This window comes from Pollicipes pollicipes, unplaced genomic scaffold (assembly GCF_011947565.3).
Source record: "Pollicipes pollicipes isolate AB1234 unplaced genomic scaffold, Ppol_2.1 Scaffold_4740;HRSCAF=5597_pilon_pilon_pilon, whole genome shotgun sequence".
Classification (NCBI taxonomy): domain Eukaryota; kingdom Metazoa; phylum Arthropoda; class Thecostraca; order Pollicipedomorpha; family Pollicipedidae; genus Pollicipes; species Pollicipes pollicipes.
The window spans coordinates 9,546,014-9,570,560 of NW_023596545.1; the positions used below are offsets into that span (position 1 = coordinate 9,546,014).

At 51.9% G+C, this 24,547-nt stretch overlaps 2 protein-coding genes across 2 annotated transcripts; one reads left to right on the top strand and one right to left on the bottom strand.

The window, feature by feature from the left end:
* Nucleotides 1-3,890: 3,890 nt before the first annotated feature.
* On the bottom strand, nt 3,891-20,133 carry LOC119099364 (uncharacterized). The gene is made up of 4 exons (XM_037222500.1): nt 19,975-20,133; nt 19,335-19,429; nt 7,511-7,664; nt 3,891-5,218 (listed from the first exon to the last, which is right to left on the bottom strand). Exons 2-4 carry the CDS (start codon nt 19,408-19,410, stop codon nt 4,393-4,395), a joined length of 1,056 nt encoding a protein of 351 aa, XP_037078395.1. The 5' UTR covers nt 19,411-19,429; nt 19,975-20,133; the 3' UTR covers nt 3,891-4,392.
* Nucleotides 11,971-14,198, top strand: LOC119099363 (b(0,+)-type amino acid transporter 1). The gene has a single exon (XM_037222499.1). The coding sequence runs from the start codon at nt 12,179-12,181 to the stop codon at nt 13,658-13,660; it is 1,482 nt and encodes a 493-aa protein (XP_037078394.1). The 5' UTR covers nt 11,971-12,178; the 3' UTR covers nt 13,661-14,198.
* Nucleotides 20,134-24,547: the final 4,414 nt, after the last annotated feature.

Consider the following 24,547-nt stretch of genomic DNA (forward strand, 5'->3'; position numbering starts at 1 on the left):
GGCACACGTTAGGAGGACACTGCCGTCACGGGCGCGCGTCACGAGGACACTGCCGTCGCGGGCACACGTTAGGAGGACACTGCCGCCATGGGCGCACGTTAGGAGGACACTGCCGCCACGGGCGCACGTTAGGAGGACACTGCCGCCATGGGCGCACGTTAGGAGGACACTGCCGCCACGGGCGCACGTTAGGAGGACACTGCCGCCACGGGCGCACGTCACGAGGACGCCACCACGGGCGCACGTTAGGAGGACACTGCCGCCACGGGCGCACGTTAGGAGGACACTGCCGCCACGGGCGCACGTTAGGAGGACACTGCCGCCACGGGCGCACGTCACGAGGACACTGCCGCCACGGGCGCACGTTAGGAGGACACTGCCGCCACGGGCGCACGTTAGGAGGACACTGCCGCCACGGGCGCACGTTAGGAGGACACTGCCGCCACGGGCGCACGTTAGGAGGACACTGCCGCCACGGGCGCACGTTAGGAGGACACTGCCGTCACGGGCGCACGTTAGGAGGACACTGCCGCCATGGGCGCACGTTAGGAGGACACTGCCGCCACGGGCGCACGTTAGGAGGACACTGCCGCCACGGGCGCACGTTAGGGGGACACTGCCGTCACGGGCGCACGTTAGGAGGACACTGCCGTCACGGGCGCACGTCACGAGGACACTGCCGTCACGGGCGCACGTTAGGAGGACACTGCCGTCACGGGCGCGCGTCACGAGGACACTGCCGTCACGGGCGCGCGTCACGAGGACACTGCCGTCACGGGCGCGCGTCACGTGAACACTGCCCCGCGGCGCTCTGCGCAGCAGCAGTCCGCTGTCGGCCGCCAGCCGCGATAGCCTCATCGCCGGCGCGCACTGGTAGGCGGGGTGTTTGTTTCGGTTTCGGAAGCGCGAGGTCTTGCCGGTCGGATCGGGCACTCGGATTCATTCGACCGCGGCCGCGTGACCGCGTGAAACGCTGCGTAGTTCCCGGGGTGTTTTCGGTGGAGCAGTGTGTTTAAAGAGCAGCGTGCTCTGTCGGGTTCGGCCGTCGGGGCTGTGCGCCCCGGGACAAGTAGGGAGAGGGGGGAACGCGTTGGGGAAGGGGGGGGGGGGCATGTCACCGTCAGTCGGGGCCATATGGCCGGGTATTGATCGCCGTTAGCCTGCGATGATACTTAACCTCAGTTTGAACCAAGCTGAATGTACAAAAATATAGGTCTTATTTTACGATAAAAAATGACGCATTTGAAATCGTTCAAGGCATGCAAGCTCAAAACAATAACAGATTATACTAATCCGTCACTTTGCTTTGGAGTCAAACATAATGTGATCAAAGCAACAGCAAAGGCGCGCAATGCGTTGGCAGCCAGAAGATTGATCCCGCTTGTATATAACCTGATGTGGGACGTGGTGGTAGCTGTCAAAGAAGAATAACTTTTCTGCAGCTACCTCCACTGGGCTCTCAACAGTTCCGTTCGGTATTCACTGCACAGATAGCGTCTTCCCATTGCCAAGCATTCTCCGGTGTAAAATGCTGACACACTGACATAGCGATGACTCAGCGCACTTACAAGTCACACACATTGCAAGTCATCACAATTCACGGCCTAGGCAACGCTCCAGGAATAGCTACGCTTATCTTGCAACTTTGAGCACTGCAGCACGCATTCGAGCATTTGCCAGAGCGAACAGGTGATAGTGGCAGTGATATTGTACGCAGGTTTGATCTTGCTGCGACCGTTTCGCATTCTGTATCGTGCTCTGCTGGCACTTAACATTTTGGACGGTGCAAATGAAGAGGAATTATTCGTTTCGAGTGCTCATTACTTCCTCGTCAAGTGCGGCGCACGACAATCGACATTCCTGAAGTGATAGAAATGAACTTTTCTGTTCACTACCAAAGTAAGTAAAAACTACACTTAAGTAATGACAACCTAACCCTTTAGATACGAAGTAAGCAGTGGGCTAGTTTGACGTCTTCCCTTCTTTGTACTTTTTAATGCTTAAAAGAGGCGTTTCACATGTGCATTAATTTTTACTGAGATAAACATTTTGACGACCATTCAGCGCTGCTCAAAGGCCTGCCGGTTTTTATATCTAAAACCCTAATTTCTGGACTGCACGCCCGGGAAGATATGCAAACTATTCTGTGCAGGCTATTTCAATGTCATTCAGACATGCGAGACACCACATAAACGTCATTCCAATCATGGCACCTCGTAGGTCATGTGCCGTTCAAGGCCAAGAAGAATATTACCGTCGAACCGTTCATACCCGGCGTTCCTGAGCACGATTTCCAGATAAAAGTACGTCAGTTGGCTGTGAATCACTGCTGAGCAGGCTGTTCATGTTTCAATTACGAATTACGTTTTGTTATTCATAAGATAAGGAGTTGAACATGGTTGTTGGCTTTTACGGAAATGAGACTTGTAATCGAATAAGTTAGCATAGCGCTAAAACCTAGCATGTGAATGTAATTAAAGTCATTAAACTCTCGCATAGATATGCAAGAATACCACGAGAAGCGGCCAAAGCACGAGTACATACAGATATTTGGTTCAGCAAACACTTCCACCATCGCCATGTCCACCTCGCAGGAGATTAAAGTGCTACAAGTGAGTGCCAGGGTGGCAATGTCGCACAGCTAGTTTAGCAGCAACCCATACGACCGTTCCAGAGCGGCATTAAGCAATGACGCATTAAGGAGCATGTTTCCTAAATAGGGAAATTGTGTTGTCTGGAGCAGTTCTTCCACTTAAAGGTACACCTGTATTTATAAAAAAGCTTATGACATCATCTCTGATGCCTGCTTCATTACTTTCACATATAGACCATTCCCATTATGACCACCGAAGCGTTAAAAATCGCTTCGCCAGTTCACACTTCGAACGCAATCAGAAAAGAAGGAAAGGCGGTAACGCATGCTTAGCATCGATTTTGATGGCTTGTATGAGAGCCATTTCGGTCAGCAACGACCGCCTCCCGGTCGCATCGGTAGAGGGGTAAGCAGGGAGAACACGCATCTGGGGATCACTCGCAGCCGGGACTTACCTCACACACAAACCCTCTTCGGGGTTCGCGCGCTCTCAGGTACGACCTCCGCAGGAAGGGGAAAGCGGACTTGCCCATCTCAAGGCTGATGCGTGCAATTTACCCTGGATGGACGCGCTGGCAGGGAGGCTAAAGATGAGGCGTGCATGAGGGAAGGGATGTTTTGCACTAACCCGCAATGGTATGGGCACGCCAAACCCGTGGCGCCATTAGCGCAAGACCCGTGGGTAAAGCCTGCACGCGCATCAGCGTCTCGCAGGAGAGCCTTAAACGCAGAACTGAGTGACCTGACTCAGCCTTGCAGCAGGCTGCTGTTGGCCGTGCTTCTGGCGATCTAGCGGGGGTGGTGTTTCGGAGCCCCCCAGGGCGTAGGGGCGCGCCGCAGCCGGCAGAACTGTCGTATATGAGGTTTACAGCAATGGCCAGGCATTTGGCCGCGTTCTGCCCGCGGCTGCTCCCAAGCCGATGCTAACCTAATGTGATGCATTAGAAGCGCCCGCGGCAGTGTTGTGGAGAGCCGGATGATATAAAGGCGCGTTTTAGAACGCGCTGGATGCATTCCAAGCATGTAAAAATGTCGGAGGAGCGAGAGGGAGAGAGAAAGAGAGGCGGGGAGGGAGAGAGAGAGGAAAAGGGATAGGATGAAAGGGAGAGAGAGAGAGAGAGAGAGAGAGAGAGAGAGAGAGAGAGAGAGAGAGAGAGAGAGAGAGAGAGAGAGAGAGAGAGAGAGAGGGAGAGAGGAGAGATGATAAAAGACAGAATATATATGTATTTATTTATTCATATATATATATATATATATATATATATATATATATATATATATATGTACAAAAATGGGATCGAGAGGCGTCTAGGCTTTTTGTACAAAACAACTGTAATACACACCGTAAAAGAAACTGTGATCGCATCACCTTGCATTCGCAAACATCAGTTATACGTCGTCATGTTGCTACTAGGTCGTCGTTGATCCTACCCATTTACCTCACAAAACCTATAAAAATACGGGCATGCATGCTCCCATCGATGACCATCCTCCCGTGGCGGTAGCAAAGCACACCATCCAAACTGCTCCGCGGCGATCGAGTGGAATGGTTACAAACCAGCACTCCACATTCATCTGGTCGTCCCTTAACCTCACCACACCCCATCGGTTCGTACACCAGCTGCGCTGCTGCTGAGCCTCCACCCATCGACCCGTGTCTCTCTTGTGCAAACACTTTCATGCTGAGCACCGCTGTTCAGCCAGCAGCTGTACTGCAATGCGCTATAGCCTCGGGGGCGGAGCTGGCCGGTCGCGCAGACGATCTGTAGCAGAGGCCTCCCCGCCCCACGCACGTCTCGCTAGTGCACAAACTCGCGACGGAGGTGTTTGGTGCCCCGCTCGAGCCTGTCCCAGACATCACGGCCGGTGCGCACCAGCAGCAGCTTGTAGCTGAGGTAGACGGGCCGCTCGACCCCTGGGAACAGGTACTGCTGCAGCGGGCCGTCGTCCAGATTCGGTTCCGAGCGCACCACGCGAAAGCCCAGCTCGTGGAAGATCTGGAGCACAGAGTCATACACGTCAAATAGCAGTAGGTTTGAGAACTGCTCCAGGTCCTTGGGCAGGTGCACGCTGAGGCAGATCTGCTGCACTTGGTCCAGCGCGAGGCGGCCCTCGTCGGTGTCCAGCAGCTGCTGCACCAGCATGTACACCTCGCCGAAGTCGATGTCCACCTTGAGGAAGTTGATGGTGCGCTCAGCGTGACCGTTGTCGTCCACCAAGGCGTCGAACGTGCGCCACTCGCGGCCGTCCATTGTGCCGTCGAGCCTGTGCACCGCCGCCAGGTAGAAGGTGACGCCGGGGATCATCCGCGCCACCTTCGCCGGTCGCACCGGGTCGAAGGCGTGCACCTCGCAGCCGCGGCCGGCCATCGCGCGCTCAAACTCCATCTCGGGCCCGACGCCGAGAGAGTACACCAGGCAGCCGGGCCCGGCCGTCACGGTGCGGCTGGGGTCCACGCACACGGGCACGCGGCCGCGAGAGGCGTTGGTGCGCGGGTCGAGTCGCCCGCCCAGCTCCAGCACAGGCTCGCACGCCGCCGTCGGAGTCTCCAGCCAGTCGAACACGGAGCGGAACACCTCGTAGTCCTTGTCATACAGCAGGGCCGTCTCCTTTTCCACGCTGCCCCTGCGGGCGCGCCGATGATGAGGGGTTAGTGATCGGACGCGACCCAAGACAGTCTGAGGGCGAGCAGTGCGAGTTGGGAGAATTGAGCACTGGAATGAAAGACGTGATTTCCAGGCGTGCGGATGTCTCAGATGCGACGTGCGATCCTAACGAATGGTGACTTCAATTTTGACATAGCGAGACTGTAATGATTTCCTATGACACTCTTTTGTAGCACGCGATAAAATCAAGGGTGCCTTCGAATAGCTCAGAAAATTGTGACCATCACAGCTCAAACATTTGCAGCCGCTGTAAGAAACCAGCAAACCCCTTGAAACCTAGCGTAGAAATCGGGCGTGACAGCCTATCGCAATGAGACCTAGCCAGGACGGACAAGACTTAATCAAGCTTATTAACCCTATGTGCACTTACGCATTGGAATGTTGGAATGTTTGAATGTGGAATGAATGTTACGCGTTGAAATGTGCCAGAGCCAGACTGTGGCCAGAGACAAGGCCAGTGTGTGCTCCGAGGGACAACTCCTGGGACGTCGCAAGGTTCCCGGCGGCACGTCGACTCCATCGTTTCGACTGCGTCGCCCCCAAGCCTTGGTGACCAGATTACCAGGGTGCCCCACCTCAGGTCATTAATAGGCTCGCGCAAAGGAGTGTCACTTCCCAAAATTGGTTGAGGGGGGGGGGGCTTAACCAAAAGGTTTGACCTAACATACCCCCAAAACCTGAACTTGCATTTGCGTTGCCGTCGGATTGATTTTCAAGTTACCCGATCTTCCTTAGTTTTACCTTTCGGAATGCCCTAATGACCAATTTTCCGGACTACTAATTACCTAGATTTTCTACAAACTAAATGAATGCGTCATTTTTGCCCAAGTTTTGCCATTTTGGCGAGCCATGAGTCGGTTAGCGCCCCTGGATCCGTCCCTGCATAGGCGGTGAAAAGGGCCTCCGGGCTGGAACGACTCCCCAATGTTGCGACTTGGTCCCTAGGGAGAAATCCTGGCATGCCAGTGGTGATCATGCTGTTTCCCCACGTGAAGACATCTTGAAATTATGTTACTTATACGGACGGCTGAAACCCAATGGTGCCAGATGAATCTAAAGCCACAAGCGAAACGCGGATTATTGTTGTCATCTGACAATGCGTAGTGTCAGGATGACCGAGATGTCCAGTGCGCTGCGTTCAGGTCGCTGTCCGGTTCTCCAGGCGTGGGTTCAAATCACACTTCTGACAGGACTTTTCGGCATTGAGCGCTTCCGTTTCCATTTATCCCACATAGTCAGCAGACCACTTACTCCACTATATCTCATAAGGCATTCAAACAGTTACGCGTTACTCATCGGATTTCTCCCCACGTGACTACAAAATTTAGGCCGAGCGGGTGTTCCAGGTCTCTCACCAGGTTAACATGTTTCTTGGCCATGGATGCCACTCTCTAAAATCGATTGGAGAGGCTCAGCCAAAAAAGTAGGCCCAACGTGCCCCCCCCCCCAAACCTGATTTCTCCCCGGATTTTGGCCGCTTGAATTTGTATCCTCGCCATATAAATTAAAAGATATGGGTCGTAGGTTAAAGCTTGTTTTCCAGTGAAGGAGTATGGTGACTTTTGTGGAAAGATTAGAATGAGGGGTAATTCGCAGAAAAAACATCTTAATAACTTTTAGTAAGGGATCACTGATAGCTACCATTGTTGCTGATCGTGTTGTACAACCACCGCAACCACGATTACGCGACAAATACACACGCCACTGTTGGCAAAAATATATGTTAATTCTTATCTGGGCAACTCTGCGCCATTAAAAAAGTGTCCAACCTTTGAGGCGTGTTAAGAAAATAAACATAGTCTAGTGAAACCTGGGGACCAGTTGCGCCTGACAATAGCACTGGACAGTGCCAGCGCAGCACCATCAAAACATAAAAAGATAGATGTAGCTTGCATCATGTTGTGTTTGATCTCACGGCGCTCATTATTGTTGCGATATTGACATAATTATTGACATTGGGATAGGCATAACCCTGCGATATTTTTTTAGCTGGCAAGCAAACACGACCTGAGTTGTAGTGTTCCAAATATTTCATCAATATAAGAAATTTAAGCCATCAATCAAACAAAGCACAATATGCGAGCAAACTACGGGCTACGAAATTACGAATTCAGTGCTTTGGTGGAAGTGACGCGTACTTACAATTGGTATTTCTACACAGCGGGATTTCTTATTTGGCAGGCTGGTTGACTCGCTTTAGGACGTTACGTAAGCGCACTATGCCCAGGTTAACACATGACTGCAGCCTCACGTGAAGACAGGGATGGCGTTGCTGTACATCCAGCGGCGGCGGGTCCTGCCGATGACTGCTCTGCTGGCGGGGAGAACGAGGCAGACCATCAGAGCGATGCCCGCCAGCGCGGCGGCCACCTGCCTCGTCCAGCGCACGGCTAAAACCCGCGACACTGAAACACACCGGTCAGGCACTGAGACCCGGCACAGGGGACATTGAAACACAGCGCCGTCGCCCCTCTGTGCCAAAATCTGGTGCAGCCGGCTACTAAACCCAGCACCGCGGGCGCTGAAATGCGATGCAACTCTGCTGGACATCGAAACTAAGTGCGACCGGTATCGGAACACGACATAACAGACGCTGGACTGAGCGCAATGGCTGCTGAGACGCAGACTTGTCCAGCGACGAGAGCTCGTAAGCCGATTCGAGAGATTCGAATAGACTGGATTAGGTTCAATAGGTTCGAGAAGATTCGAATAGATTCGAATACATTCGAGTGTATTCTAATTCTAAGAACCCTCAAACCCTTAAAACGAGGATCTCATTCCTAAAAACCAGGGTTCGAGTCCTCAAAGTCACGCCAAATTCTGAATGTCATCATTCAGTTCTCGTCCCATGGCAGGCTTTTTAACCTGCGCCCCATGAGGGCACTTACAGACCCGTAATATATCGGAAACTAAGCAAACTGGAGTCACAGCATAGAGTAGCTATCATCAATCTGCATCAGATAGGAGTAACTTAATATTTTTAAACGTGACGGTTGATAGGTTAAATCAGATTACAGGTGTCAAATTAGCGCGTTATATACTCCTCCTGCTGTCTCAGGAACTCAGCATGCTACGGCAATGTGGAAAGCTCCAATGACCACCTCGCGCAAAACAACTTTTCGGATCAGCACTATTGGACATAAACAAATGTGACCTTTTATGTGTCATGTCAGGTTAAAAGGTGAAAACTTTCGCTGCATTGACACGGCCGGCCTTATAACAAAGCTAAACAAGCCATAGTAAGACAAGGGATAAGAAGCTAGTTGTAGAGCATTACCACACATATGCCAGCCTGCCCACTCGTTGCCAGCCTCTGAAAGTGTCTTGAGCCCGGCAGGACTAGCACTGAGGCTGGCGTTGACGTATTGCAGTGGGTATGGAAGGCCGTCCGCCGTGGTCAGCGGACGACCAGTTTTCGTCACGCGTCGCGCGCCTCTGCCGGCCGGGCGGATACACGTGGCGTACTCTGCCATCTAGTGAGCGACTTGAAGATGGTGATTGGCGGGGTTCCCACCAGATGGCAGCTGACCGCTCAGGCGACAGCCCAGAGTCGCGGCCAGCACCGTCAGTCGCGCGGTCGGGCAACTACTGTGAAGCATGATGCTCGCGGTGCCAGTGTGGCCTCAGTGTGCTGGGGTCGTGTGCGCGTGGAACGACGCCGGGTCCTGGTACGGCAGCAGCATCTTCAGCTGTCAGTCCCACTTAAATGGAAATGCAATACATCTTGGTATCCCGAGATGCAGGTCTTCTGCACACATCCAGATTGATTTAGGTGAGCTCCATGAACAAGCCGCAAGATGAAAATGGAGTACTCCAAAACAGATATTGTGCCTTTCCGAGCAGCAATTTTGCGTGCGTCCGTTATCTCCAGTCGCATGGCGTCGAACGTTATCTTCAGCACGTAGGGCACGTTCGTTCGGTCGAGCTGCCCTCTGCAACCAACGGAGCAAGACCACGGCACCTCACCGTCACAGAGTTGGAGACATGCTCGGCAGAGATCCCGCCCAGTGGTACCGACGTTGGCACTGGCGGATGACAGCGTCGGGTGGCACTGGCCTGTCGCGTAGCGCACCGCCATCCAAGACGCCGAGAAGTCGGCCAACGCTACGCGAATCAAGGCCGATGTGGACGTGGTAGGAGTGGACGTCTCGCAATCCATTCCACATAAACATCTTCGCCGATACTGCTGCCACCTGCTGCCACCATGTCGCGGCACATGTCGGTCGACGGTCCATGAGGTCTACATTCACCTGCACACGCAACCTGAACAAGGTATGTATTAATATGCACATTCCCGCTAAGATTAGCGGCCCCAAACGTCTCAAGCCACTTCTACATCATACTGGACAGACGCTGATCCAGGGCAATACCGGGCGTGGCACCAAAAGGGTTGCCCCTCCAGAAATACTTGACGCTTATGGTAGCTGCTGGCGTCAATGCAGATCAAGAGTGTCATGTTGTGGCTAAAATCGATGGGTTGGGGGGGGGGGGGCTGAGCCGATAACGTTGACCTAACCTTCCTCAATAGCCTGATTTCTCTCCGGATGGTGACCACTCAAAAATTTAGGTAACCAATGTCAAACTAAGGAAATATCTTCGAAAACATGTTACGTTTATTCCAAAACTGTGTTGCTGGCGAGTGCAAGTGACTTGTATGCTGAAAAGAATGACTTCATTTTAAGCCGATAAAGCTGCATTTTTGGGATAAGTTTAGAATGAGGGATTTGGGATAAGCTTCGATAAGCTTTCTGGGATAAGGTCAGAATTCACATATTTTTTTTTAGCAAATCGACCAGTTGTAAGCAACGACAACAGGTGATGCTATTTGTTCATCAAAGGTGAGTCGCAAAAGACGGCATTAAATAGGTGGCTGGGGTACCGACAAGAAGCTGTCGTACAGAAAAGACAAGAACAGACAAGACGCTTTCGAAAAAGTCACAGACGCTGGCAAGACGTAACTATCCAAAAAGGAGAATGAATTTGCGCGACCTGCTCAACAGACATATGCATAACTGAAAGCACAGAGAAAGCACAGGCTTTCGATGAAACTGTTTGTGCCATACAGAGTGATTCTGTAAAAATTAACACAGTCAACGCTTTTCTCGTTTTGGAAGTTGAAATAAGCAAGAAAAGCCTTGAGCTCTCATGTTTAAAATAAACGACCTTCAGTATACCAGGCGGTTGCGCGGTTAAACAAAGCTATAAAAAAGCGTAGGCTGCTTTCAAAAAACTCGGTGTTTGGCAACTGCGGTCTTGGTGAGAGTTCTTCGCAACAATAATTTTCACCACCCCAATATGTCCTTCACACTGCACAAAAGGTGTTCACTTCACTCTTCGACACCCTTTCTTATGGTACATCCAGCTGGAAGATATACCGCCGAACTTGAATTCAAGCCGTTCCGTCCAGAGACGTGGCTTAAGTCCGTACCGATTACTCCTTTGAGTGCTGGAGGTCTCACCTTCCGATTCACCCACCAGAGATGGGGTCGGTTCGAGCCGGTTTTAGCGCTTGCTATTTATCCCTGGTTGGGGTAGCATGCGGTCTGTGGCAGCAGCCGCGCGTACGGTCGGGTAATGTCAGAGGACAGGGTGGATCGTGCCGATCATAGAGGTACGTTGAGATATGGGCGCAAGATTCTGTCGTTGACCTGAAACTTCAAAATCGAATAGCTGGGTCAGGGCTCACACGCCACGCACCGCTGAGCGTTGGCGCTCATCCCAAGTGTTTACTGAATCAAAAGACTTGTACTAAATTAAAAACGCCCGATATAACAAACTGCAATTCGGCACAAGCCATGCCTGCTATGAAAACAGCCATAACATCACAAATGCTTGTGAAATCAGTAGCATGGTAAAAAACCGACCAAGGAACTAACCTCGATGAACTCATAAACCCCAACAATTTCAAGTGAGGATGCGTGAAACGGATTATAAATTGCGTATGTGGACGGTTCGGTCACTAGAAGTCCTTCACCCGCTGCTGGCACCTCGGCTGGCCGCAGAGCGCGCCCCGCACCGGGCCGCTGGCCGGCCGGCCGCGTCAGCGGCACATGCCTGATGGGCTGGACGGCCGCCAGCGGACCCGCTCAAGGACACGGGGCGCCGAATTTTCACGGCCGTCTTTATTGTACAGCTGTGGCGGTGCGTAGTTGCGGTGTGATCTTGTGCGGCGACTATGGCGTTTTGACGGCCAGAGCTTGCTGGGGTGAGCCTCGTTCCTCGCAGGCTCATCTCAAGGGAGGAAGTCGCGGTACCTGAACTAGCTTATCTAAGAATACATTTATTGCGGAGACACGAGGGTGAGAGAGGGAGAGAGGGGGGGGGGGGGGCGGGGGAAGGGCAGAAAATAGCATTTCAAATCACGCATTTCAAGTCAGTCAAAAGCCATAGTCGGACTACAGACCAAGTACAGACTTTCTCAAATTAAGCAGTGGAAACGGAAAAGTATGATCCCGATAGTTGATAGTAAGTATGAGTTGATGATAGTTTTTTGATATGTTATGAAAGTATGATAGTTTCTAGTTTAAGATTAAATACACAGTCTGTATGCTGCAATGCATTTAAACAGCGAGCAGTAGCACAGCAGAGCAGCAGCGGAACAGTAGAGTAGTAGAACCTGTCGAAGCGTACCTGATCTGCCGCATATTTGAGAACTCCAACAACCCGTCCATGCCTTACTCGGTGCCAGGTGACCTATGCACCGGGCGACCTTGACGAAGCAACCCTGACGAGACCCGACGTACAGCGCGCGGCCAAGCGGCCGGCAGTCCTCTGGCTGACTGCTGCGGGGCGGCCGGCGGCAGCCGGCTTTCACCAGTGCACGTGCCCGCCGGCGTCCGACGCCCCGCATTCCGGCGCGTGCACCACTCGGCCACCGACGCCACCCTGCCGCGCTGGTCATCGCGTCCACCGGACCAGCATGGACAACCAGGGCTTCGTGACCGGTGAGGACGATAGCAAGACGAACGGGGGCGGCACAGGATCGCCGGACGCGCCGCCCGTGCGCATGCCGCGCACCGTGGGCGCCGCCTCCGGCACGGCCATCATCGTCGGCACCATGATCGGCTCCGGCATCTTCGTGTCGCCCAAAGGCATCTTGGAGGGAAGCGGCTCGGTGGCGCTCTCGCTGCTGGTGTGGTTTGGCTGCGGCGTGCTCTCCATGTTGGGCGCGCTCTGCTACATCGAGCTGGGTCTGCTGATCCCGGAGTCGGGCGCCGAGTTCACCTACTTGTTCCACGGGCTTGGCCCGCTGCACCGCTTTCTCGGCCCGCTCCCTGCCTTCCTGCAGTCTTGGTCAACCAACCTCCTCACACTTCCAGCGTCCACGGCCGTCCTCAGCCTGGCGTTCGCAGAGTACTGCATCCAGCCGTTCTACGCCAGACCGTGCGCGCCACCGCCGATGGCCGTCCCGCTGCTGGCCGTGATCACGTGCTGCCTGGTGACGTTCACCAACTGCTACAGCGTCACCTGGGCTACACGGGCGCAGAACTTTTTCACGGTGTCGAAGCTCGCTGCCATAGGCCTCATCATAGCAGCCGGCGTCTACTCGCTGGCTCAAGGCAACAGCCAGTACCTGGCCACCGGCTTCCAGGGCAGCACATCTTCTGCCGGCGATGTCGCCACGGCGTTCTACGGCGGACTCTGGGCGTATGACGGTTGGAACAACCTTAACTGTCTCACCGAAGAGATCGTGGAGCCGGCTCGAAACCTGCCGCTGGCCATCCTCATCGCGCTGCCGCTCGTTACCGTCTGCTACATCTTGACTAACGTGGCCTACCTGTCGGTGCTGTCGCCACAGCAGCTGCTGGACTCGCCGGCCGTCGCCGCCTCCTTCGCCGAGGGTGTGCTGGGTCCAGCCGCCTTCCTGATTCCAGTGGGCGTGGCGCTGTCTGTGTGCGGCGCCCTCAATGGCACCATCCTCAGCACGGCCCGCCGCTGCCTCGCCTCCGCTCGCCAGGGCCACTTGGTCGACGTGCTGAGCTTCATCCACGTGCGTCGGCTGACACCGACCCCGGCGGCCATGTTCAACTGTGGCATCGCCGTCATTATGATCGCCGTCGGCAACATCGATAGCCTGATTGGCCTCTTCAGCTTCTGCGCCTGGATTTTCTACGGTCTGGTAGTGCTGACGCTGATCATCCTGAGGTCGACCCGGCCAGACGCCAAGCGGGCGTTCCGCGTGCCCATCTGGATCCCATGGCTGGTGCTGCTCATGTCCTGCTACCTGGTGGTGGGACCGATAGTGGACAGGCCGCAATACGAATACTTCTACGTCATCGCCTTCCTGCTGGTCGGCGTGCTCGTGTACGTCCCATGTGTGTACTGCAAGTGGAGGCCTAATGGAATGGGGAGCGTGACTTCCTGCCTTCAGAAGACTCTGGAGCTGGTGCCTGCCTCATAGCAGGGATCCGGCGTGTGTGATATGATGCCGGGAGGGATTCATGTGGTACAATTTACAGGATGTCCAAACATACAGAATATCTGCGGTACAGAATGTTCAAGGTGCAGAATATATATATATATATATATATATATATATATATATATATACTTCATAATGTCTAAGGCGAAGCACATCCCGAATTTGAGGTGACTTCCAAAATGGTTGACAGTGCAGGTGTTGATAATGCCCAAAGCAGACGGTGTCCAAAGTGCACCATGTCGAAATTACACCATGCTCAAAATACATTATGTTCAAGGCGCAAAATGTCCCAAAGTCATAATGCCCTGAGCAGAATGTCCGATGCTCGGAGTGTCCAATTGTGTTTCTGGGGCGACCGCCAGAGTGCGAATTATCGCCCCTATTGACTGACAGTAGCTTTCCCTGAAACCTCCGCCGCTCACGTTTTGTTGGCACTCGGCGCGCGGTCCGCTGTCTGCCGCCAGCCGGTGACGTGAGTGGTAGCGAGAGTGATGTAGGAAGTCATTCGTCCAATGAGAGCGCGGCTGGTGATGGCAGCGATGTCGCCAGGGCGACTTGACGGAAAGTTGGGTTGAGCCAGAAAGATGCTGTGCATGGGCAAAAACCTTGCTCGGGTTTTCACCAGCTGCTCTACTCTGTGCACGGTGTTCTGCTCTGCACCGACTAGTTTTCTGTTCCGTATATGGCAATGACGTCACTAGCGCCGAGACTTCAATACGGTGCGACCGCTAGCCGTGGGGTGTAACACTGCGGGCAGATGACACCGGTAGGTGCATATGGTAACCCCGGTAACACCGGTAGGTGCATATGACCAGCCTGCCGATTGCGTACAATTTAATGGGGAATATGATGTGCTTTGCAAGCACATTCTGCTCACCATTTAAAAGAGCATGAAAAATGAAAACGCACCCAAGAAAATCATACGAGGTGGAACGCACGAATACCTTGGTACCCGTACCTTGTGTACCTTGTACCTCGCATATTACCTTGGACATTATGCTCACTGGATATTTCGTACCCTGGACATTTTTTACTTCGGGAATTGTGCCCGTGAGACACCGCTTACTCCGGGTTTTCCATACCTTGGACATTAAGTACTTTGTGCGTTATGTACCTTATACATTACTAACTTTGAATATTCTGCACATGGACCATTTTACACTTTGGTCATTGTGAGCTTTGGACATTTCGCACATTAAACATTCTGTAGTTTGGACATTCTGTACCCTTGACAATGTGATACGAATGCGACGTGGCAGGTCCAAGAGCAGTTTTCTATGTGTTTTGCATGTCGGCATTAGCAGTAGTTCGGTAGTTCTATATTAGTAGAACTGCAGTATTAGTAGTTCTGCATTAGTAGTAGATTCAGGAGGAGAGGGGGGGGGGGACGACTTACTCTTCTGGAAGGAGACATGGACAGGAAAGTTATGCTTTTGCCCCCCCCCCCGCACCCACATAGTTTGCCGTAGAATAGCAGAGAAGTTCCATATCCTAAAACGTGTTTTGTCCATTGTTGCTGTCCTTTTGCTCTTGTTTGTTGTTGTTTTAGTAGCGGTCATAAACAAGGTTATGTTGTGATCAATTTTAAATGTGGGTTGAAATGCTGACAGAAATATATGAATTAATGGCCACTGTTACAAAATATACAGATCTGCAGCCAGGCACAAAACGTCGGCGCGAGCTAAAATCAATTGGACATTGACATGAGCAGGAATAAAGCACAGGTAAGACCACACCACGATTCGTTGAAACCGAAGAGGTGCGACCACTTTTGATGGCCCAAATAATAAATGCTTGTAATTCAGTATTGGGAAGTCACTGACTACGACTTTTGGAAAATGTAGTTACTTCCTAACAGACCAATAAAAGATCTCATCGTCTTGGCGTCTTTTGACACACAAGAAAGGCGGCGGCGAACTTTGATCTCCGTTGTTGTGCCCAGTGCCATGCTTATTCCTGAAACTCCTTGCATTTACCAGACTATGCAGTAGCCAGGCCCTGACTACCTGGAAGCATGCGATAAGTTACCAAAGTTTCACACAACATGTCAGGTAAGGAATCCACAATTCAACGTAGCTTCTGTATGACTCCCGTCCTCTGACGTAGAGCTAGTGAAGGCCTATTTGTTTGGCGCCCCGCATTCCTTTCACTTAAGGACGCACGGATAATGGTGAATCTGCCTGAAGATGAAGTCGGCTGCTCCCTCCGCTACCCCCGTTCCAGCCCCTCCAGGCTGAATTGCGCTGGCAACAGCGGACCTTTACCAGACCAGCTTGGGAGCTTTATACTGAGTCAATCCTCTCAGATCACCATCAAACACGGCTTTGTTCTCAAACGTGGACAGCTTTAGAAGAAAGCTAAAATGGTGTCTTTTTAAATATTGATGATAGTAATGACATGAAACGAAGTAATCGTTTTGCTTGGTTGATAACTTAACATTCATAGATCCAATGACGATTTCTTGTGTTCCCTTATATAGAAAATTTACAACATGTGTATTTAGATATGCAACGTTAATCTTCTATAATACACTGCATCTTATTCTAGTAACATTACACATTAGTACATCTTATGCTGTCCTTTTTTTGCAGTATCCTTCAAGGAGAAGATGCGCTGAAATTTCTTCTGAACAGAAATAGATGTAAACAGTCCTCAAACATTTGGATCCCTGGGCAGTACCGCATGTTTCAGTACCTAACTGATTTCACCGCACCCGTGCATCGATCGCATGAAAAAATGAGACAAACCCATTGACGCATTAGTATGTTTGTAGCTATGTATTTCGTTAAATCTCGTGTCACAGTGTACCACATAAAGGTGTTACAGGTAGTATGAAACAACCTGGAGTTTGCATGCTCCCTGAGGGTGCTGGAAAATTTGTAGGGTAAAGCGGACGAAAAACATTGCATCCATTTGCCACTGATATGGCAGTAATCAGGGAGCAGTAATCAGGAACGCTGCAAAGGAGAGGGCCATAGGTGGCCTCAGCTACTTCTGATAAAATAGCGTTTTTCTTGCATCAACATACATCGCGAATAAACGCCCACATCGAAAAAATAGCGATCGACCACGAACATAGTAAATCTAAAACACGCGATGCCATGTGACATGCGAAAAATTCACCGAAACTGCAAACGTTAATGCACTGGGTTCTTTTGATTTGCTGCGCGCGCTGCGCACGCCAAATTGAGCCCCGACTCCCTGATTAGTGGTTGCATGTGACGGGCGCGCGGTGCAGACAGCTCTGCTCGAATTTCTGTTTTCTGTACGGGGTTGCCCATTTGCGGGGGTCACTAATGGTGTTACCGGTTGCAAACTGTAATATTGTAATTTGGCCGTTTTATTTATGAGCAGCCTTTCAATGCCTTAAATAATGTTTTCATTTGGGCTTTAAAATAGTACACTCTGGAAAGAAAGAGATTTTGAGGATTTCGGAAGCGGTAATTGCAAGAAGTACATGGCAGAAGCCCCACAAACGTGGCCTGTGCCATCCAGACGCAGATGAATAAAGAAAAGGAGATTTGTGGCGATTGAATCACCATTCACCTTACGCACATGCGCACGCCCATGCTGTTTCTTTGCGTGTTGTGGTTACTCCTAGTCATGCCACTGCGCGCAGGCGCCTCGATTACAACCTACATCGCACCGTTTTTCACCAATTAACCTTTGCACGCGCGCAGTGCGTGCAGATAATGAGCGCATTATTTAATAATTGAGACACACACTGCTTTCAGTTATATGTCACTAGCTAATGCTATGATGACAACATGAGTGATGCATTACTAATTCCTTTGGCCACGCTTGATTCCCCGTCTTTTTTTAGCAGGTTTCACACTTCTTAGCTGGGAGTGCCGCAGCCTTGAACATTTCGGTCAGTTATGACGGTATTAACGCAAGCTTTTGTGTGCCGCGGTGAACTAGGGTGGGTACTCCTGATCACTTGTTAATGGGTGAAGTGCAGGCAGGAAAAAGAGACTTCCACCCAATAATGATGGTGTCCATCTTTAATCGTGCCTTGCGGTTTGGCAATGCTGTAATCATGCTGTATGACTACTGTGCTGCTCAACTATAGCGATATTCAACAAATGATGCAAAAATCCAAACTAAAACTGCCGTTCATCAACAACGAGTGACCTCGTGCACCCACTGAGCAGCACACATTTGGGGGGGGGGGGAGGGGCGGGCTAGCCCGTCGGGTTTTCGGCGCGAACGCCGCCAATCTCCTACTTAAATCGACGCCCTAGCCACATTGTCGTATTTGTAAACTTCCTTTTTGGAGTAGTATATCGCTTTTTCGCTTCGATTTATGAGTGACATTTTTGGCCTGTTCTGCTCTGCATTAGTTCGAGGTGTCGATCCAAGGGTTCGGATCTATTCCAATCCATCTGTGCCTCGATTAGGAATCCGAATACATTTGTTCTAGGATTCAAGTCTTCATTTGCTGTGAATGCTGGATACCATTGGTGACACATGGTCATAAACGACACTGGAATACCGCCGAAATTACACGTGGAATACGACCAGAACTGACCCCCAAGCACGACCAGCAGTCATAAAACACACCCAGCGGAGGCAACGTAAAGCACGAAACGACAGCTAGATTTGAAACAAGGCCGGTCCTGAGCTGGCCACGCGGCCTGAGCCATACCCTGCTCAGACGTCAGCAATGATCATATGATCGTATGATCATAGGCTAGGTTAGGTTAGGTAAGGCTAGGTCAGGAGCCGGAGATCACCTAGATCTGAAAAAGGCCAGTCCTGAGCTGGCCACGCGACTTGAGCCATACCCCTGCTCAGACGTCAGCAATGGGACAAATAAGGCCAGTGCTGAGCTGGCCACGCGGCCTGAGCCATACCCCTGCTCAGACGTCAGCAATGGGACAAATAAGGCCAGTGCTGGAGCTGGCCACGCCACATGAGCCATACCCTGCTCAGACGTCAGCAATTGGGACAAATAAGGCAGTGCTGAGTGGCCACGCGGCCTGAGACCATACCCCTGCTCAGACGTCAGCAATGGGACAAATAAGGCCAGTGCTGAGCTGGCCACGCGACCTGAGCCATACCCTGCTCAGACGGTCAGCAATGGGACAAATAAGGCCAGTGCTGAGCTGGCCACGCGACCTGAGCCATACCCTGCCTCAGACGTCAGCAATGGGACAATAAGGCCAGTGCTGAGCTTGGCCACGCGGCCTGAGCCATACCCCTGCTCAGACGTCAGTAATGGAACAAAGACCGATAGCGTGGAAAGGACGAGTCAAATTCGTAGATAACACGGCGTAAAACACGAGCTAGAGCAACTGGTCATCAGCCAAGTCAGAATCGATCACAGAGCTAGACAGACCACGCCAGTGGAACCGGAGATCAGCGCCGACGGACGCCGCCGGACCACTTTTAAGGTTCGTAATTGATCGCGCTGATGTCGCTGACAGCACGTGCGAGCGCGCTGTGCCACTCATCCGATCACAGGTGCATTTCGGCCAATGATCCAGTGCGATCTGACGGTCAATACGGACGATTCGCCGCAAGGGAATGCATCATGAGCGGGGAGGGGGGTCGCCTGCAATCAAACGGAGCACGACAGGTTTGGACATAGGTATTTGACACTGAGTGCGTATCACGCGCATGACTATGTGCTGTTGTTTAGTTGCCTTACCGTATCGCAAGGATCCCTTGGCGTCACATTTATCGATTAAGTTGCGAAGCCTTGGCAATACCGTGGCGGGAATCATGATGTTGAGTTGCTGCTACCTGGGAAAAAAGTGATTGTCATGTGTGCACGGGTGCCCACGTATCATGCTCATCTTTTACCGCTAACTGGTACAGGTTTAGACGGTCATGTTTACTCACTTGGCACAGTAAACCAAACTCGCCATTCTATTCCCAAAGGAAAATATGATTTGCCAGGCATCAGCATAGAAATCCGGTGCACAGAAGTGAGATAAGTCAGCTATCATCAAGCTTTTTCTATTTGAGCCATCTACAGTCCATGTTGACGGGACGAGACGTGTTCACATTCTGCCTGTAATCACTCCCATTGAGGTTAGTCGCTCGTCCGCACTAAATTTGCCTACCCTCCACTCTTTCTTTTGTCATGCGCCTCTTCACCTCTCGCACTTCCCATCTTCACCACTCGCACCTCATCCCTCCCTACGATCAATTCTCCTTTAAGCTCCCTTCTCCCCCACATGCCCTCTCCTTTTGACATCATCCCAGCCCCAGCCCCCACGCTGAACCACGCCCATACGGCACCCCCCCCCCAAAAAAAAACAAACACCGAACCCCACTACACCCACCTTCCGTTCACCGCTCCGCTGTTCACCTGCAGGCTGCTTTCTTCGACCACTCGCACTGCGCTGCCCTCCGCGCCGGCTGGTAAGGTAAGTCAGGGCCCGTGCGTCGACCGGGCTCCTGCCCACGTCTACCACCGGCCCGACCTTCGTCAGACGGCGGCGGCGCGGCGGCCGGGTGGATGACCTCTCCCCCCATCTGGGCGGACGCTCCTCCGCCGGCCACAGAGTGGCGGGCGGCGGGCAGTGCGGGGAGCGCTGAGGAGAGGGAGCGAGGAATGAGACCGCGCCGGACGCTGCGTTTACGCGGTGCGTGCGTTGATGACTGATGGGCTGCCACCGTGTTTAGGCTGAGCAGTTCAAGTGTGCTTCGGGGTCGTAACTTGTGGGGAGTCGGACAAACTTAACCAATCTAAGCCTCAATTTCTGCGTATTTCCGAACAGCCGAAGCGTTTTGTGACTGTCATGTTGAGGTTGATGGGAGGGGAGAGGTGGGGGAGACAAGCTGCCGCAGCTTGTCTCCGCAGTCTCCCATGGCATCGTCCATGTTGACAGCAATCATATCGTTGTATCTCTTCAATTTAAGAGTTTTGACTGCGTCTTATGATGCCAGGAACGTACATCGTCGGCGCAGTCGGCGATGTGCGTTATTCGAGTCATTTAATCCAATCGAGGCCAACACTCAGGTAAGTGGTTAAACCGCGCTCGCATACTGAGCGCGAGGTGACCGCATGTCCCAACGGCGAAGGGCGGCTGCAAGCTGCTATGATTCACCACGCCACTGCATGTACAAAAGAAATAACCTCACGCTTATTGAATAGCCTCCGGACGCTCACTGCAGGACAAGTCCATGTTACGAAAACGTCATCAGCATCCTCTACTACAGTTGTTGCCTGCCGTCTTTCAACCATCACTGAAATTGAGCAGCCAGTAAGGCTAGCTTAGACGTCGTGCGTGCGTGAGCAAAGTGAGCAAACGAACGAGAGCATCTGTGCTAGCGGAACCAAAATTCGAGCGCGCCTTGCTTGTTGACTTGCTTGTTTAGATGGGTTTCTAAATGCTTCCTTTCACTGCGCATAACATGGAGGTGTCCTGTACGGAGTAAATCCCGCAGACTGGAATAACACGGATGATCTCAGTATTATCCCAATTATGATCTCACTTCTATACCTATCATAAACTCTGGCATGACCTTCTCAGGTACAAAACACCTCTGACGTTATCTGGCCAAAGAGGGAGTAGGTGTCGTACTGTTTGACAGTCACTGCGCATTCGCAGCTGAAGTACAGAGCAGACCTGTGCGCGCAATTCTGCAGCTATTTCTTGGGCTCTCGCTTCACACCACTTATAGCGAAACCTTCGCTTTCGATGTCATGTTATGCTCAATGTGAATCTAACCCGAGTATTGTTGCTGTTGGTGAGATGCTGAAGCCTCTGAGCCAAACGTCACCTGGCTTGAAGGCCGCGCCGGTGTGTGTCGGCGGCGGAGGATCCCAGTCTTTAATCCCCCAGATTCAACATAATGCGGACAGCTGCGGTCTCCAGGCACGCCCATGGTGGGTGATATTCCTTGCACATCCGCAACGGCGAGCCTAATTCAGCTCTGCACGCGACAAAATTAATAAGGATAGTTTTCCTGATGTCATTGCCAAACAGCGGTATCAGCCAATGTTTATCTTAGGCACATTTATCCTTGATACAATAAAGAAAAGCGTTTAGCGTCTATTTCGGCATTATGAGCCAGCAGTTTTTATGTTGAACGTAAGCGACCTTCATTATATCGAGATACATTGATCAAGCGAAGTTTTTAGGCAGTGTCAGTTATACTGAGAAAAATTGACGTCTCAAAGCTGGCTTCTGCACTTCCTACCTGAACCAACTATCCTATAGTGATTGCATCTCATTCATTTTCTTGAAATTGTCATGACCATTACTGCATTGCCAAACACGTTTCATCACGCCATTAACGAGCCTTTGGGAGTGCTCAGAATGTGTCGTAAACAGGGGACTTTGATACTGTCTGTTGTGGAACCGTGCATTGGGAGCATCACGTAACGTGACGCGTGTGTGACCACCAAAGAGCACCAAAGGTGTGATGTCTAATTAAAAAAATGCTGAAACATGCCAGGAGGTGAACTTGTCCCGTGTATTTCCCAAGAGAAAGCAAGAACGCTTCCGCCATATCATGACGCCACTAAAATACTTTGCACCTCTTTCTATCTTTTAACACTTCCCTTTATCAGTTTCTAAATACGCCACTGCCTGTTTCCAATTGGAGTGTCGGAAATAATACCGCAGCCGCACCGCATCGGATTTCATGACCGATGAGTTCTGACTTCGTGGTGGCACCGGCCGCCCGAGGTCTGGTGTGCTGTCTAGCTTGCCAAGAGTGTCAAGCTCATGCAATTGAAAACCCAGTCTGGTGTATAAAAGATTGATGTTGAGTGGTGAGGGCTCTCCAGTTCCAGGGTATTTCTCCAACTGTCTGTCGCATGCTGCTATATTCAAGAAAGCCCAAGCGCCTCAACAACATTGGTATTATAGACGAAAAATAACGACAAAAAGAAGAAATAGATCAAAAAAGATTTCCAGGACAAGGAAAGCATGCATTATCGAGGTAAAGATCCTTGCAGACAGCGTCAGAGGAAAAAAGGTTGGGAATCCGTGACAAATTGTAACATTTTTGGTAAATATATTTATGAAAATGCATTTCAAGAACATGCAAACTCAGGTTCATTATTCGACAATTCAATTATAACACACGATCTTGACTAAAATTATTCATGCCGCGGCGATCTCGGTCCAACTAAGCCAGCTCCATGTAATGGATAAAACAACGGGTAAATCCGATACGATGGAGCGCTGCTGCTTTTGGCCCAACATGACAGGTCACACGTCCGAAAACAGTCGCGGAAGCTTTAAGGCACGCGGGATGAGTAATCTAGGAGAACTTTTGCTTTATTTTTCTTGTAAGACATGAAATATGCAAGACTGAATCTTTTGAATGGCCCAAGGGCAGGAAAACGAGAGCAGGAAAACATGAAAACACACATAATGCATCAAATCCCGACTAGCTATCGTCCATTCACATCATTTGTGATTACATTACAACTACAATATGGTCTGGAATATGAACATTGAGAGACCTCGGATGAGGATAGGATGAAGTAGGATAAAAAACTGGATAAAAAGTGAGAGCTCACTAGCTAACAAAACAACTTACGAAAATGTAATTCACGCTAAAAACTTGGCATCTGATTTCGTCAAGTCAAGTTTTACATCAGCGGCACGAAGTATACGCCATATATATATATGAGAACATACATGAGCATTAAGGTGTACTATGACTGTTCAGTTATAGTAGGTTTTCACGACTTCCGGGGATTTTAATCGGTTGGACAAGTAAACGAGTATGGATCATTAGAACACCTGTAGTGCTAATTGCAGAGTAAGTGGCATCATAAATGAACGTGTGTTCATACTTCATGCGGGCTAGAAGTTCACGGCGCTTTCCAAAATCAAAAGGAAGAATTTGTGAAAGTATACGTTTTTTAATCAGTTGACAGTGGAATGACCTATACATGACACGCTGCCATTGACGAGGACTAAGCGCAAGTTTACTTGGCTCGTAGTCTTGATTCACTCCATCGCATGGCGCAGTTGACCATCAAAGCCTCATCACTTGTCCTGCCCCGTGGTGTTCCGGAGATGATCGTCGTCGCTGTGCGGGGCCCTGGCAAGCGGAGAGTGTGGAACTGCGGGCCTCGGCTCGGGGTCTGACAGGCGTAGGGGCCTGGAACTGCGGGTCTCGGCGCGGGTCTGGCGGGCGGAGGGGCCTGGAACTGCGGGTCTCGGCGCGAGGTCTGACAGGCGTAGGGGCCTGGAACTGCGGGTCTCGGCACGAGGTCTGGCGGGCAGAGGGGCCTGGAACTGCGGGTCTCGGCTCGGGTCTGGCGGGCGGAGGGGCCTGGAACTGCGGGTCTCGGCTCGGGTCTGACAGGCGTAGGGGCCTGGAACTGCGGGCCTCGGCACGAGGTCTGGCGGGCAGAGGGGCCTGGAACTGCGGGCCTCGGCACGAGGTCTGGCGGGCAGAGGGGCCTGGAACTGCGGGTCTCGGCACGAGGTCTGGCGGGCAGAGGGGCCTGGAACTGCGGGTCTCGGCACGAGGTCTGGCGGGCAGAGGGGCCTGGAACTGCGTGCCTCGGCACGAGGTCTGGCGGGCAGAGGGGCCTGGAACTGCGGGTCTCGGCACGAGGTCTGGCGGGCAGAGGGGCCTGGAACTGCGGGTCTCGGCACGAGGTCTGGCGGGCAGAGGGGCCTGGAACTGCGTGCCTCGGCACGAGGTCTGGCGGGCAGAGGGGCCTGGAACTGCGGGTCTCGGCGCGAGATCTGGCGGGCAGAGGGGCCTGGAACTGCGGGTCTCGGCACGAGGTCTGGCGGGCAGAGGGGCCTGGAACTGCAGGTCTCGGCGCGAGGTCTGGCGGGCAGAGGGGCCTGGAACTGCGGGCATGGGCGCGCGGCCCAACCCAGACGCCTCAAAGTCACTGTGCGCTCACGGTGGCCACTGGCTCCGTGTATC

Coding starts and splice junctions, on each gene's coding strand:
- LOC119099363 (XM_037222499.1), top strand. CDS start 12,179: ATGGACAACCAGGGCTTCGTGACCGGTGAGGACGATAGCAAGACGAAC.
- LOC119099364 (XM_037222500.1), bottom strand. CDS start 19,410: ATGATTCCCGCCACGGTATTGCCAAGGCTTCGCAACTTAATCGATAAA. Junction 7,665..19,334: donor CAAGGGATCCTTGCGATACG/GTAAGGCAACTA, acceptor GGTGTGTTTCAG/TGTCGCGGGTTTTAGCCGTG. Junction 5,219..7,510: donor AACGCCATCCCTGTCTTCAC/GTGAGGCTGCAG, acceptor GCGCGCCCGCAG/GGGCAGCGTGGAAAAGGAGA.